Here is a 14,872-nt window from a genome sequence, read left to right on the forward strand (position 1 = left end):
CCACTCTGCTCCATTTGCAAGCACTTGAAGCATTTCCCTAGTCTCAGCCTCTGGTGTTGGGACTGGCAGGCATGAAGCTTAGCTCTGACTCTGCTGAACACTCGTTGCTGTTTGCTAAGAAAGCAGTCACAAAACAGTCGTCTCTGAGTTGGGATTCTGGATGAGCAGTAGAAGACAGAATCAATGCTCTGTACCAAGGCCTTGAAGTTTCTTTTTCCTTTTTTTGGCATCAGGGATTGAACCCAGGGACACTTAACACCGAGCCACATCCCCAGCCCTTTTTTATTTTTTGAAACAGGGCATCACTAAGTTACTGAGGCTGGCTTTGAACTTACAATCCTCCTTAGCCCCCCGAGTCCCTGGGATTACAGGCCACATCCAGCCCATGAACAGGTCTCTATGTGGGGATCTGAGAACCTCAGGCATTCTGTAATACAGGAATATGACCTTGGGCCCAGCCTGTGACACTGAGATTTGACACCTGGGTCTTTTCCATCAGCAGCACCAGGTGGATGTAAGTTATGTCAAACAGTAGATGAAGGGTTCTTGTAGGGCAGCAGCCGGTGAGGAGCTTGCAAAGGGAGTGAGGGCTGCGGCCAGTTGCCTCTGGGGACGTAAGAATAGACTACATCCACACACCATTCCAAAGTCCTCTCCTGCCTAGGGGCATATGCATGGGGCCCATTGGTCATTGTGCCCCTTCAAAAGAAAGTTGCTGACACCCAGAATTCCACTTGCACTATTCTTCAGTGGCCTAGCATTTATTTCACTAGTCCTTGAGGATTCATGAAAACAATTTGTGAGAAAACCAAATGTCTCCATTTCTGTGTTCTTCTCTGACTTCCCTTCCTTAACAGGGGCGGCAGCATGGCTCAGCTATTCATATAAAAGAAACACAGGAAATAAATATCTAGGCAGACTCAGTAAGGCAGAAGAGAAGGCCACCACCTCTGAGCCCTGACCCCATGGGCATTAGAAGTAGTGTAGTTCTGATTGGGGTTACGGGGAAATTGGTGGCATGGACTTGTACACAATGACCAGAAGTCTGGAACCAAGGAGGTCACCAGGCTCAAGATAGAACAGTGCAAAGATTGGCTCTGAAGTACGTGAACAAGTGCAGGAGTGAAAGGCAGTTTTTCCCAAGATACCATCCTTTTCCCTCGTCTACCTGTAGCTTCCTATACCAGTGACAGAAAATCAGACAGGGATACCAAGTTCATTAGATCCCAATGCTGGGGCAGGAGACTGGCAGGAGTGTGGGGTGGTTGACCACTGCTTGCCTCTAGAAAGAAGGAGCAGATGACTTAAATCCACCTGCTTTTCCACAAAGCAGTCTTCAGAGACAGTCTACCTGACAAGATGGATGCTAGCTGTAGTGAGGAGCAGGAGCGAGGGTGCTGGAAACCACCGTGGAACACCTGCCTCCCTAACTAGATAGGTCAGCAGCAGAGCTATGCTCTTCCATGTTGTCATAGGTGGAGCCTCTGACCTCTGTGACACAGGTTTGCACTTGATTCACCTGTGCTCAGGGCCAGGCACCTATATCATGGGAAAGCAGAGGGAAAGAAAGGCATCCCAGAGACACAAATTGCATCCCTAACTCTGGGACAGCCACAGGCCAAAAGCCCACAGCACAAAGGAGAGCGGGCACTTGGGGCATTTGTGCTTAAATTATGGGCCATCTTCTCCCCTTGCCTCTAACCTGAACCTACAGGTTTGAGAAGCATGAGACTGTGAAGGATTGCAGCAGAGCAGGGGAAGGTGCCACATCACTGTGAAGGCCACCTTTGGACACACCACCACCCTTCCCTCTAAAAATCACAGCAAATGCTTCACTAGGTTAGGTACATCGTGTGCTTCCAACCCCCTCCCCATGTATTCTGCTCAAAGGCAAGATGTCCCCCTGCAGGGATCTGAGCCCAGAAGACCACCCAAAGTGTCTCCTCAGATCACTGTGAGCGGCTGCCAAGGAGTCTTAGTCTTGGAAAGATTCTCCCACAGGCAGGACCTGCCTTTCTGGGAGTGCTTTGTCCCCGGCAGACCCATGACTAGTCCCCAGAGCCTGATCCAGCATGCCAGTTGTGCAGTGTTTGGCAGGGCAGTTCATATCTTAGGCCTCCAGCCTTTGATGAACTGCATGATCTTCTTGACCTGCAGCTTGGTGAGGTGGAAGTCGTCGGCCAGGATGTCCTCACTGAGCTGCACAAAGATGCTTCCGTCAATGCGCTCTCGGGCGAAAAAGCTCACCACGTCCTCAGAGAGCCCGATGAAGCGCAGACTGCGAGAGACCTCCTCCAGGGAGAGCGCAGACAGGTCTGCAGGGGGCTGCCAGGAGGGGGCATCCCGGCCTCCAAAGCCTTGGGCTCCATCCCGGGGACTGGCAGGAGGACCCTCCATCCGCCCTTGGGTGAGAAAGAGGCGAGCTCCTCCTGCCTCAGTCCCCTGCAGAGCAGCTGGTGACAGTGGGGCAGGGACCTGCCTCAGCACCAAACCTTCTGGCTCAAAGGCTTTGGGGGGACCAAGTGGCGAAAGGCAGGGTCCAGGCCCAGGTGCTCCCATGACTCTGGGCTCCTGACAGTGCAGCAAACCAAGCTCTGGAGAACTGCTCTGCCCTAGCTCAAAGGGATCCAAGGGCTCCAGGGCTGGTTCTTGCCACTCAGAGGATGATGGGGAAGAGGGAGGAGCAGCTGAATAGGCCTGGCCTGGCGAGGCTGAGCCTGGGGAATGTGCAGGGCTAGAGGTAGCCAGGGCGCCAGAGGAGGTTGTGGGCCCAGAAGAGGAGGCGGCAGGAGGGCCTGTTGGGTAGGTGGACCCTGAGAAGGGGTTGGGAGCTCCTAAGGGAGCAAAGCGTCTCTGGGGGTGGGAGGGTTTGAACAGGGGCGGACAACCATGGTAGGTCTTGACTGGGGTGTCAGCCCCCAAAAGGGAGGGGGCTCGACCACTCAGGGGCTCCGCTAGGGCCCTTGAGGCCTGGCTGGGCTGCGTGGTTGTGGAGGGCAGGGGTCCTGGGGGTGGGCGGCTGGAAGACTCTCCCACCTTGCAGTCTCCCCAGGTGCAAGGGTAGCAATAGAGGGAGTAGGCATCTGGTGACGGGGAGCCACTGCCATTGCGGGAACCCGTGCTGTAGCAGAGACACAACACGCAGGACAAGTAAGGCAGAGCAAGGCAATCAGGAAGGGGTCACACACAAGGCAGCGACCACAGCTGTCAGTCATAGAGGCCACCATTCCCATCTCGGCAACACTGGCCAGCACACCAGACCCCAGGGCTGAGGTCCCAGGGACTGCCCGGTTCCTTCTTCCAGCATCCCCCAACACAGGAAGAAAACACAAGCGGGAAATTAAACTAAACTAAATTAAGTAAAATTTGAAAAACAGCCAGGAGCACTCCCGCAGCAGAGTCCCAGGAGAGAACCAGAGCGGAGCTCTCACACCCTCCTCATCGCTTAGGAAGGAAAGGAGCAGAGGAAGGAGGAGGCAGAGCAGGATGCAGGCCACACCCTCGGAACCTCCTAGAGGAAACCGCCTCTTCTGGCACTCCCCACCTCCCCTGCCTCATGCACCTTAGGAGAACCCAGGAACCAGGAGAAGGGATGGACTTACCCATCCTGGAGGCCGGAGGAGTAGTAGGAGAGACTGGAGCTGGGTGAGTGGACCGGCTGCAGCTTGGGGAAGCGGGGCGGCACAGGGGGGCTGCCTGAGAGCCGTCCACTGCCACCCCGGGGAGGCACAGGGGGTGCATTCAGGAGGCGGCACTCCTCTTTGACCTGCAGGCAGAGAGCCATGACTCCACTGTCACCCCATATCATCCCTTTTTCAAGTAGTGGGAGAGGGCTGCCTGGGACTGACACTTTGCCCAAGTTTGCCAAGAGGCTGCCTTGCCCACACCCCAACAGCCCACCCAGGCACTCATCACCCCAGCCTATTTCACCCACCCACACTTTTGCCACAGTACACACATCTCCTATTCCCCCATAAATAGATTTTTTTTGAAAATCAGTTAAGCAGACATATCCCTTTCTCAAGAAAAAGAGTAAAATGGTGTGACAGAGGAAACAGGAAGCTGCCATCTGGATCTCTGCTTCACAGGTAAAGCACCTATACCTTCTTATAGGTCAAGTACTTCCTGGGATGCTCATAGGCATTATGGGTAGGGAAAAATTCTGTGGTCAATTAAGCTTTGAAAACTCTGTATTAAACAGGTTTCTTTAAAAGAAGAAGAAAAAGAGGAAGAAACAGGTTTCCTTAATGCAGACTTCTCAGAGCCTTTAATATGCCACTGCTCTGTGTTGTGACTCCAAAGCAAGGAGATAAGGGCTAAGAATCACACTCAACATTTTCTGAACTTATTTTTATCATGGGACCTTCTTTTTACTGGACGACTTAAAGGATTCGGGAAGCTTCTGGGTGACACTTTTCAGGCTCGCCCAAATTCTCTGAGGTTGGGGGTGTGCTGGCATTTTGCCCCCACACCTTCCATGACACTTCCTCTAGTAGCCCTTCCTACAAATACTCTTGAGTTTTGTCCTTTTCCTCCTCTCTTCCCCGCACCCCTTTGTCACCCTCTGTCAAGCACTCCAGGGGTCGAGGCTTTTCGGGCCCTCATAAAAAGCTGGGCTGCCTCCTTCGAGGATAGCCACGAAGCTGGACTCCTGGTTGCACCCTCCTCAGTCCCAGGAGGCTCACTCACCGCCTCTGATTTGGGAGGGACGGGAGGCGGCGGCGCTTCCGGCTCGCGACGAGGCGACCCGGAGGCCCCGAAAGAGATGAGGTCTGGCCCTGGGAGCGGCCGGACCCGGCCCTCCGCGAGGCTTTCCGGCGCCTGGTGCGCCCACAACTCCTCGTAGGGGATCTCCGCGGGTGGCACGGCGGACTCGGGCACACCCGCCCAGTCCGGGCTCACGTACTCCTCCTGGTCGCGGTCTCCGGAGGGCGCGGGCAGGGGCTGGCCGAGCGCGCGGGCGGGCCCCGGGGCGCGCGGCGCGGGCAGGCAGAGGCGCGCACGGCGCGGGCTGGCGCAGTCGTCGGTGAGCTCGGCGGGCGCCTCGCGCACGGCTGTGGAATACTCGTCCGGGTCGAAGCGCTCGCGGCAGTAGGAGGCGCTGTCGCGCACCAGGCGCTCGACGCGCGGGTCCCCGGACAACAGGCCCTGCGGCAGCGCGAAGCGCGGTGTGTCGGTGAGCAGTAAGAAGTGCAGCGGCGCCGGGCCCTCCCGGCGCAGAGCCAGGCCCAGCACCACGGTCTTGGAGATGATGCTGACCAGCTTGTAGCAGTGGCCTTCCCGCACGGGGTGCAGGTCGTAGGGGTTGCGCGGCGGCCGGCTGGGCACCAGCACGTTCACCGGCAGCCGCACGCGCTCGATGATGGCGCGCACCGTGTGCTCGCCCTCCTGCATCTGCAGCTCCAGGGGGCTGCGCGTACTGAAGCGGCCCTGGCACTGGAAAGGCAGGCTCAGGCTCTCGTTGGTGCGGTGATTCATGCAGATGAGGCAGGGCATCTTGCCTTTAATGGGCCTGGCACCCCCACCGCCGCCCGCAGCTCCCGCGCCCCCCGGGCCACCCACCCCGGCCAGCGCCCCAGCGCGGCCAAGCTTGCGCAGCAGCGTGGTGAAGCGCGAGCGCTCCTTGGTGGTCTTGGCGCACAGAATTTCCGCCTGGCCCATGAGGGTGAGCTCGTCGCCCGCGTGCAGCGTGAAGTTGTACACCTCGCTGTCCTCGCTGAACTCGCCAGACACCACCTGGGGATCCCACAGACAGGTGGAGGCTTAGCCAGGGTCCCAAGGAAAGCCACGAGGGGCTGTCCAGGTCAGGAAAGCAGCTCTCCCAGGACTGAACCAGAGCAAGAGCACTAGACTGAAAGTCAGGAGACCCACATATCATCCTGGAAAGGCCACGTGGAGGCTTTGCAACCTCTTGGGTTGCCTGTGAGGGCCTTGAGTTACCTCATGTGACAACTCTTGCTTTTGAGAGTTGCTGTGCAGGGAAAGCATTCATTAAAGAGCAAACTTACTACATCACCTTTGCCATCTGGGTGATAATGCTCCACCCATCCAGCAAGGCTGTGAAAAGAAATGAACTAATGGATAAGAAAAGGGATTATTAGGGCTGGAGCTGGGGCTCAGTGGTCGAGTGCTTGCCCAGCACATGCAAGGCACTGGGTTCAATACTCAGCACCACATAAAAATAAATAAATACAATAAAGATATCTACAATTTAAAAAAATTTGTAAAGTAAAAATAAAAAGGGTTTATTAGCCAGTAATAGTAGCCCATGCCTGTAATCACAGGTGGTGAGGATGCTGAGACAGGAGGACAGCAAATTCATAGCCAGTCTCTGGATGGGTATTTAGCTCAGTGGTAAAACGTTCCTGGGTTCAATTCCGAGTACAAAAAAAAAAAAAAAAGGAAGGAAGGAAGGAAGGGCTTGTTATCAGTTAGGAGCTATCTTTACTCTGCTCCTCACAGAGACCAGGACACTACAGCCACACGCCATACATGCCAATGGATGCTAGGGCAGCTGCAGTGCCAGGACAGGCTCTCCTGAAAGGTCTCCAAGTGGTGGCATGACCCCCCACACACACCACTCCTGCTTCACCACCTGTCCTCAGGCCCTGCTCTTCAGACATGGCCTAAAAAATGTGCCAAAAGCCCTCAGTGGTTCCCAAAAGTCATTCTCCTCCTAGACCCTAAAGGCAACTCTCCAGTCACTATCAGGGTTGTTCCTGAGGGAGGGAGCCATGGTGGGGAACACCACCCCTGGTGCCAGGAAGACTGACCTTGACACTGAAAGTGATGGCTTCCATCACAAAGATGCGGTCAGGGAAGACACTGGCCACCTCCTCCACGCTGCTGAAGTATCTCACCGGCTCCCGCACATCCCGGGCCTGCTCCAAGAGCTTGAACTTCCCTGCACAGGGGGATACAGGTTGCTGGGGCAGGCCTGCCTCCTAAGAGCCTCCTAGGCCGGTGCTTCTTGCTACCCTCATCTCAGCCAGTCCCTCTGGAACTCGGGTGGGTAAAAGAGGAGGTGTGCTCTAGCCCAGGCTCAGGCAGGAGGTGAGCAGCCACAGCCCAGCCAGCATCCTTGTCTTAGCCTCTCCTCCTGTCTTAGCCTCCTGTACTGCAGGGATTGCAGGTGTGCACCACCATGCCAGGCAGGGCTGTGTTTTGCTGACTCAGCAGATACCCCGCAGACAGACTTTAAAGGAGTGATGCTAATCTGTGATGCTGACACTTCATGTAAATGTCTCACCTCACTGGCCACACATGGTTTATGCGCCCACCCACATAAGCACAAAGACAGGCTTTGAACCACCCTGCCCTCAGAGAGATGGCCTCTTCCAGGCTTTCTCTATAGAATGAGTCTGGTGTAGGTGAAAGAACAACAGATGGAGAGAAGACAAGGTGAAGCTTTAGTTTCTGTAGCCCTCCTGGTGACTGCTTCAGTCACAGTTCACTCATTTATGTCACAAACATTAATGGTGTATCCATTAAGAAAGGGGTGAGATCACTGAGTTGCACCTTAAGAATCAAAGGCGCCAGACACAGGCCTTGTGAGCCCAGTGACTTGGGAGGCCAGTCTCAGCAACTTAGCAAGACCCTGTTTCAAAATTAAAAATTAAAAAAAAAACTGAGGCTGTACCTCAGTGGTAAAGAGCCCCCTAGTTTAATACCCCCACTACAAAAAAAAAGGGGGGGGGGGAATGAAGGGAACTTTAAAGAATGAGCATTCCACGTGACAAATGACACAAGCCAAGACAGGGACACAAATCAGATCATCTGCCCAAAATTGCACATGCATGGAGGGAGGCCAGGAGGTAAAGTAAACAGAAACTGAGTTTGGAAAGGCTCTGGATGCTGTGAAATTTATTCTGTAAGAAAAAAGAGCCACTGGAGGGTTTTGAGCAAAGACAATAGAAGAAAGGGAAAAAAAAAAAAAAAAAAAACCAAACCAGAGGATACTGGGAAGAGAGACTCCTCAGACTCAGGTGACAAGAAAAGAGGTGAAGGAAGGGCCTGATGATAATATTCTCAGCCCAAACTGGGCATGGCGGTACACACGTGTAATCCCAGTGGCTCCAGAGACTGAGACAGGAAGATGGAAAGTTCAAAGCCAACCTCAGCAAAAGTGAGATGCTAAGCAACTCAGTGAGACCCTGTCTCTAAATAAAATACAAAATAGGGCTGAGGATGTGGCTCCAGAGCTTGGGAACACCTGTTCAGAACAATAAACACAAGTGCACAGGTGTCAGCCTCAGCTGTCAGGTTTGATGGCTCAAGGAAGAAAAGTAGCCTAGGGACCCTCTGGGGACCCACATCCTAGAATGCCCACACTCCTCCTAGCATGAACACACAATGTTGTATACAGTATGTGTAGGGAAGGAGGGTCCTGGAAGCCTGAAAGTCTAGTCAGAGACCTAGACTAAGACACCCCAGTCGCAGTCCATGGAGCAGGGCCTGAAATATCAGCATTCAGAAATTGGAAGGGAAAGGGAGCAGAAAAGCCAAGAAAAACAAGGGCAAGATAAGAGGACCTGCCTGAGAGCCAGCTGCGTGGGGAAGCCCCGTTCCTGCCCTAACTTCCCTGGGATGCCAAGGAAGGAGGTTTCAGAAGCGCCACAGTCCCAGGGGGCAGTAGAAACTAAATGGGGACAGGGCAGGGGTCAGGAAGCAGTAATTCTACTACCTTAGCGCCCGTGAGCAGTCCCCTACATCCGTAGCCCCTCCTCCATATTCATACACAACCCCTACCCCCAACCATAAGCAGTCAAGCAGGGAGAAATGCTCGCTGCCCCCCGTGGGGAGATTTGGAGCCAAGTCTGGGCTGAAGCCGAGGGAGGATGTGGCAGGGAAGATCGATGTAACCATGGCACCCAGCACCGCCCCCCTCGGCCGCTCAGCACCGGTCATTACTGGTGGGAGGAAGGAAGGGAGACCTCCTGGGAGTGATGCTTCGGCCCCTGGAAGCCTTCTCCTTCCCACTACGGCTTCCTCTCCTGCCTCTCCCCACGTGGGACGCAGGGTCCCCCACCTCTCTAGGATTGTCCCACCCTGGCCTTCCTCTCCCTGCCCCTAATCCCTGTCCTGGTCGTCACTGCGCTGATCCGCCCTTCCATTCTGAAGCACTTTGGGGGCTGCAGCAGGTCTTGTTCCACCGCTCCTCCCCCAGCACCTGACCCACAGCTCAATAAAGAACCGCAGGTGTAGCTACGGCAGAGCGCTTGCCTAGCATGCGCAAGACCCTCGGTTCGATTCTCCAGAACCGCAAAAAGAAAGGGGGGAAATAAGACGTGGACGAAGCACGTTTTCAGAAGCAGCCAGCCACCAGCCAGCTGGGTGAGCCTAAGCAAATCACTTCATCTCCTTGGGCTGCAGTTTCCCATCTGTAAAATGGAAGCACACTACGTGGCTCACCATGCGCACCTGCCAAGTGCTCCGCAAGGCACAAGTTCAGGCAATGCTGGGGAAGTGGCGCCACCTGGGAACGACGCACAGCCCCCCCCCGGCAGCACTGGCGTGGATCCTCTCAGCGAAGTGAGGTCCTCCCGACTCCCGGGGCAGTGGGCGCAGCTTGGAGACCGGGGTCAACAGGCAGCGCCGCCAGGCCCGCCCTCCCTCTGCTCCCTTCCCCTCCCCCACTCGGCTGCGGCTCTCTCCGCGGTCCGCAGCCGGTCGCCTACCGGCGGAACACCATTACTAATTCATCCGGAGGGCTGGCCGCCCAGCCCGCCTCCTCGTCCACCCGCAGCCGCCCGCCCCTCCTCTGCCCTCCCCGCAGCGGCCCAGCGGGAAGGCCGGGCTGGGGCCGCCACCCTCGGTCGGCCAGCTGTCGCCCGTTGCCCACACCCTACTCATGCTTGCAGGGAGCACCCAAAGAGAGACGATAGGGCTGCGGGGGACCGGAATAAATAAAGGACACCACGCAACTGAAATGGAGGCAGCCCCCGCTGAAGTCCTATTCTGTCAGTCAGGGCTCTCCCCAGACTTGGCTTTATCCCGAGAAGACCCGCCAGGTCCTGAGGCTAGGGCGTTTCTAGCTCGAGAAGGGCCCCAAAGCCCAGCCAGGTCAGAACCCAAAGTCAGGAAGCCCCTAGGGATAATTTCTCATCTTTTCATGGTTGTGGGGGGTTTGGCGGCACCCACAGAGGAAGTCTGAAAAGGGTTTTGCCCTGTCCCAGACCAAGGGACGGCTGAAGAGGCAGCACCTATGAGGAAGGGACTGCAAGACTGCAGCTCCAGGGGTTCTCGGCCTTTGCTGGGAACTCACACTGCAGGGAAAAGCAGGGGACTAGCTATCTACAATCTGGAGCCTCAATCCGGTAAGTTAAAGGACGGGATGACTTTCTCACAGGCCAGCGTGAGGATGAAATGACAATGCCCGGAGTAACTGTTGCACCCTGGCTCAAATGGGGGCACTCTGGGACTGGGCCACCAGACTCCCATCCCTCCCGCACAAGGGACAACAGCCCTGCATTACTGGCAGGGTGCAGCAAGTGGCAGTCCAGTAGTCAGGACACCTGGGTTCTGGCCTTTCCCCTTCCCTCACTTGCTGTGTAACCCTGAGCTGGTCACTGCCCTCCTTAGGCACTAGGTTTCGTCATCTGCAAAATGATTGTTGTTGTTGTCAGCAGAATCCTTTCCTCAAACAAAATCTTTGTTTTTTCCCCCAATATTGGGGATTGAACCCGGGGCTGCTCTATCACTGAACTACATCCACAGCCCTTTTTATTTTTTATTTTGAGATAGGGCAACCCTAAGCAACTTAGTGAGACCCTAAGTTGCTGAGGCTGCCTCAAACTTGAAATCCTCCTGCCTCAGTATCCCAAATTATTGGGATCACAAGTGTGTGCCACAGTGCACAGCAAACAATCTTATATGATCACCCTCATAAATAAAGGACATCAAAGTAGTCATTAGCATAATCCTTAAAGCTTAACATTCACTTATAAAGCCAATCCAGGAAAACTGAGTTTAACCCAACAACTGGGAAAACAGAATCAAAGCTGACAGGGATCTCTGGGTTTCTGAAGGTTGTGATTGGACAATACTGAGATCCTGGAAGGAGATCTTTTCTTTGGGGATCGGCACAAAAAAAGGTTAAGGAGGCAGCTCAAGGCATACACTGAAGGCCTTCAATTAGGAGAAAGATTTAATTTGTAGTGATTTAATCATTACCTTAAAATCTTTTAAAATAAAATGTGAACCAAAGGTCTGTAAACCCGACAGCCACCTCTCCAGAAACCCAGGACTCCCCAGGACAACAGGGAAACCACTGAGTTCTAACTCCCACCCTCACCCTAACTACCACTCTGCCAGCCATGTCCTTCCTCACTCACCCCTGCAGCTTCAAGGAAAGGTGGTCACCAACCGCTTCTCCTCCACCCTTGGTCCCACCCCCACCCACAGCATGTATGTTATCTGTCCCTGGCTGGGCACACCTGGGTACTGCAGGGGGATGTCGATCTTGGGCCCTATGACATAGTGGCCCTCTTCCAGGGTGTGGGCTGTCACTGTTGTCCACTGGCGGCAGGAGTGGATAAGCAGGATGTCTCGCTCACTGACGCCCTCGGCATATTCCCCTGGTAGACAAGACAGAGGAGGAGGGAAAGGAAGAGGGAAGGTTAAGAGGGGCAGAAAAGCACGCAGGGTGAACTCCTCGGACCAAGACCTCCCCATGATCTGATCCCCGTCCAGGTCAGCAGTACTCAAGGGACAGGTGGCTCCCAGCTGTGGCTTTTGGTCTGTGAGTCAGGCTTGAGCCTCTCAGAGCTCTGACTCCCAAGGGGGCCTCCGCTGCCAGCCCAGGCAAGGCCCTCATTCATCATGGAGTGCTTGCTGTCCTGGCCTGAGAGGGGCTGGAGACTCCCAGTGGACGAGCACAGCCGGCCTCTGCCCTCCAAGAGCCCTCAGGTCTCCTGGGACATGAGAACAGCAAGTTTGAGGCACTAAGTGGAAGAGTGGCTTGGGCTGGGGGTGGGGTGAAGGAGACTCTACTGGGTAGAAGATGGGAACGAAGCTCAGGACCAGACAAACTCACCCCAGCAGAACCCTTGGTGCCCAAGTCAATGCCCAGGCAGGCAAGGAGGGCCTTGCTGGGGCAGTAGAGAGGACCGGGAAGGGACTGTCCCTCGTGGGTCCCAGCTTGAGAACGACGCCCTCAGAGCCGCAGGTCCTTGAGGTCAGGAGAACGGCAGGGTTCCTGGCACTGATTCCCGGCTTTCCCATGGGCAGCCTTTCAGCCCACTGCCATAGGCTACGAGCCCCTCCAAGGACGGGGAGCAGCCTCCTGATACCCGAGCCCCATCTCATAGAAGCCCTCTCTGCTGGCCCTTCATGAGGGGGCGTGGGGGCCAGATTTAGAAGCAGTAGTGGGGAACCCTGTCCAGGAAGGCAGCGCAGGGCTGTGGTACTGGGAGTTGGAAGGGGCCTGTGCCCAGGAGGCTCCAACCCCAGCAACGGTTTCCAGGGGAGCAGGAGGGCAGCCCAGCTTCCAGGAGGCTAATGGGGCAGACACCTCCTGGCTGCAGCTGGGCAGGGCGGGGTGGGGGAGGGGACTACTTCCCCCAGTCCCCTCAGACAGACTTACTAAATTTCTGCCAGTCAGCCAGCCAAACGGAAAATGGTTTACTCTGATGCTCAGTCTCCATAAAGTGTGGGGGCTGGGGGGATGGGAGTGGTATTCAAGGCCTACAGCGTTCCTACTGATGTGTGGTGTGGTGTGGGTGTTACAGAGAGGGTGTCACCTGAGTTGTCCTCCTCAACTCCTCACCTCCTGGGACAGACAAGCTCTGGACTCGACAGTCTTGCTAGAGCTCAGCTGAGCCCTGCCCATTTTTCCATAGGAACACAGGACAGAGCCACACAGACACACACCAATGGCCATGGGTCAGGATCACGAACAGTTCAACCAGAGAACAGTTCTCCCAAACAACATCACTCAGACTCAAGATGTCACCAAGGGGTCCCTCCCAAATGCAGAGGCACACAGGGACCTTCAAGGACACACAATCTGATCACGCATCCACACTCTAGTGGTGACCACAGGCAGAGGCACACACTGACAAAACCGCTGGGCCATCACACATTGTTCATTTATTGGTTCTTTTAATCCATAACCTTTGTTAGGCAAGGATGCCCTTCCTCTAGGAGCCTGCAGGGTGAGGACAAGAAACGGACCATTATAATGGGGTGCACGGCAGGAGACAAGACAGGTGCCAAGGGAGCCCCAAGGAGCTCTACCTAGACTAAGAAGCGCAGAAAAAACGCCCAGGAGAGGGTGTTATCCAAGAGGTTGTGTGGGAAGTAGCCAGGAAGCACGGAGGCCAGCATATCCCATTAACACGCAGACATACACCGCCTTGCTGCTGACACCGACAGTCTCAGGGTCACAGGTTGACCATGGGGCCCATCCCGAGAACAAGAGTGGGACTGTCAGGAGGCCCCGGTACGCATGCTCCCATGGGGAGTGCTCTGGACACGCCGACGCTTTCTGATCCTACTCCTTGCCACTATGGCTCGGAGGAGGGGCTGCCGGGCCCCGCGGAGAGGAGAGCAGAAGAGCCCCATTAGCATTCAGGGAAGCGAGTGTGCCAACGCGGGCCAAACCCCTATTCTTCTCACACACAAAACCCCCTGCCTGGCAGCCAGCCCCAGCTCCCGCCCCTCCCCCAGCCAAGCAACCCCTCTTCCCCCAAACGGTCCCCTCGACCCATGCAGCCTCCAGGCGTCCTCTCAGGCCCCCATGTACGGTCCCATCAGCGGAGCAGCCAGGGACCCTAGGTCCTATGGAGAAGTGGATCCAGAGGTGGGGAGTGGGAGGATCTTGGGGGGATGTCAGGCTGCAGGGCCCGCTCAGTCGGGCCTCTCCGGAAGGTGGCTTGTCCGCCCCCAAGGACCGGAGGTTTCTCTCCGGTGCGCCAGAAGAGGGTGCAGGAAGAGTCCTAGAAGGGGCCAAGCGGGACTAGGGGGTGACCGAGGGGGAAAGACGGAGTAAGGTGCCCAAGGGATGCGGTAGGATGAGGTGAGAGTCCAGAGACAAAGGGACCGCGGGGGGCGCGGCCAGGGCGGGGGTGAAGGGGCAGCGGGAAAAAGGGTGCACCGACGGGACGGGCGCGGCGGCTGGACCGCACTCCGGGCTCCAGAGGGGCCAGAAAACTCTGTCCCGGCCCTGTCCCGGGTTTCTGTCTCTGTGCCGGTCCGTGGGGCCTAGGAGGCGGATCCTGGGCTCGTGGGCCCGGGGTGTCCTGGGGAAGCGCGCCGGGAGCCGCGCGGGGTCAGCACTTGGGAGCCGCGAGCGCAAGGACGCGATCCTCCACGCGGTCCCGCCAGCACCCGGGGAGCCCCGGATTTCCCCCACGGCCCCCAGGCCCCCGCCCCAGGCACCCCGGTACCTGGTCCGAGGCAAGCAAGCGTGGGCAGGCGGCAGCGGCTGACGATGAGGTCGAGCGGGAAGGCGCCCATGCTCCAGCGCAGGCCGGCCAGCCCGGCCGCCAGCTTCTCCATGGCATGGGCGCCCCCGGGGCCGCCGTCCCGGGGCCCCGACGGCCAGTCCCGCGCGGCCGGGGCTCCGCGCCCGCCGCCACCTCCTGGGGCCGCTGCGGCGCTCCAGGGCTGGCAGCCCCGCCGGGCCGCGGTGTCACGTGGCCGGCCTCCCACGGGGCGCCCGCCCCCTCCTCCGTCGGCCCCGCCGCCCCCGCCCCTCGCCCCGCCCGCGCCCGCAGCCAAGGCCCGCCCCGCGCCGGCCGCTTGCGGGCGGCGCTCTCCTGCACCTAGGTGACAGCGGTGACCGAGACACGGCGGGGATGGGGAGGCTGGGAGGAAACCCAAGTTCCGAAGCAGTATCTGAGGGACAGGGTGGAGCTCGGCCTCCCTTTCC

The 14,872-nt window shown here is 56.9% G+C and overlaps 1 protein-coding gene across 1 annotated transcript; it reads right to left on the minus strand.

Moving 5' to 3' along the window:
- Nucleotides 1-236: 236 nt before the first annotated feature.
- Nucleotides 237-14,623, minus strand: GAREM2 (GRB2 associated regulator of MAPK1 subtype 2). Its single transcript, XM_079110165.1, has 6 exons — nucleotides 14,388-14,623; nucleotides 11,436-11,576; nucleotides 6,774-6,904; nucleotides 4,690-5,736; nucleotides 3,603-3,766; nucleotides 237-3,121 (listed from the first exon to the last, which is right to left on the minus strand). Exons 1-6 carry the CDS (start codon nucleotides 14,497-14,499, stop codon nucleotides 2,104-2,106), a joined length of 2,613 nt encoding a protein of 870 aa, XP_078966291.1. The 5' UTR covers nucleotides 14,500-14,623; the 3' UTR covers nucleotides 237-2,103.
- Between the last annotated feature and the right edge of the window lie 249 nt (nucleotides 14,624-14,872).

Source organism: Sciurus vulgaris, assembly GCF_902686455.1.
Source record: "Sciurus vulgaris genome assembly, chromosome: 14".
Taxonomy (NCBI): Eukaryota; Metazoa; Chordata; class Mammalia; order Rodentia; family Sciuridae; genus Sciurus; species Sciurus vulgaris.

Coding starts and splice junctions, on each gene's coding strand:
- GAREM2 (XM_079110165.1), bottom strand. CDS start 14,499: ATGGAGAAGCTGGCGGCCGGGCTGGCCGGCCTGCGCTGGAGCATGGGC. Junction 5,737..6,773: donor CCATCACTTTCAGTGTCAAG/GTCAGTCTTCCT, acceptor TGGGATCCCCAG/GTGGTGTCTGGCGAGTTCAG. Junction 3,122..3,602: donor TCCTCCGGCCTCCAGGATGG/GTAAGTCCATCC, acceptor TCTCTGCTACAG/CACGGGTTCCCGCAATGGCA.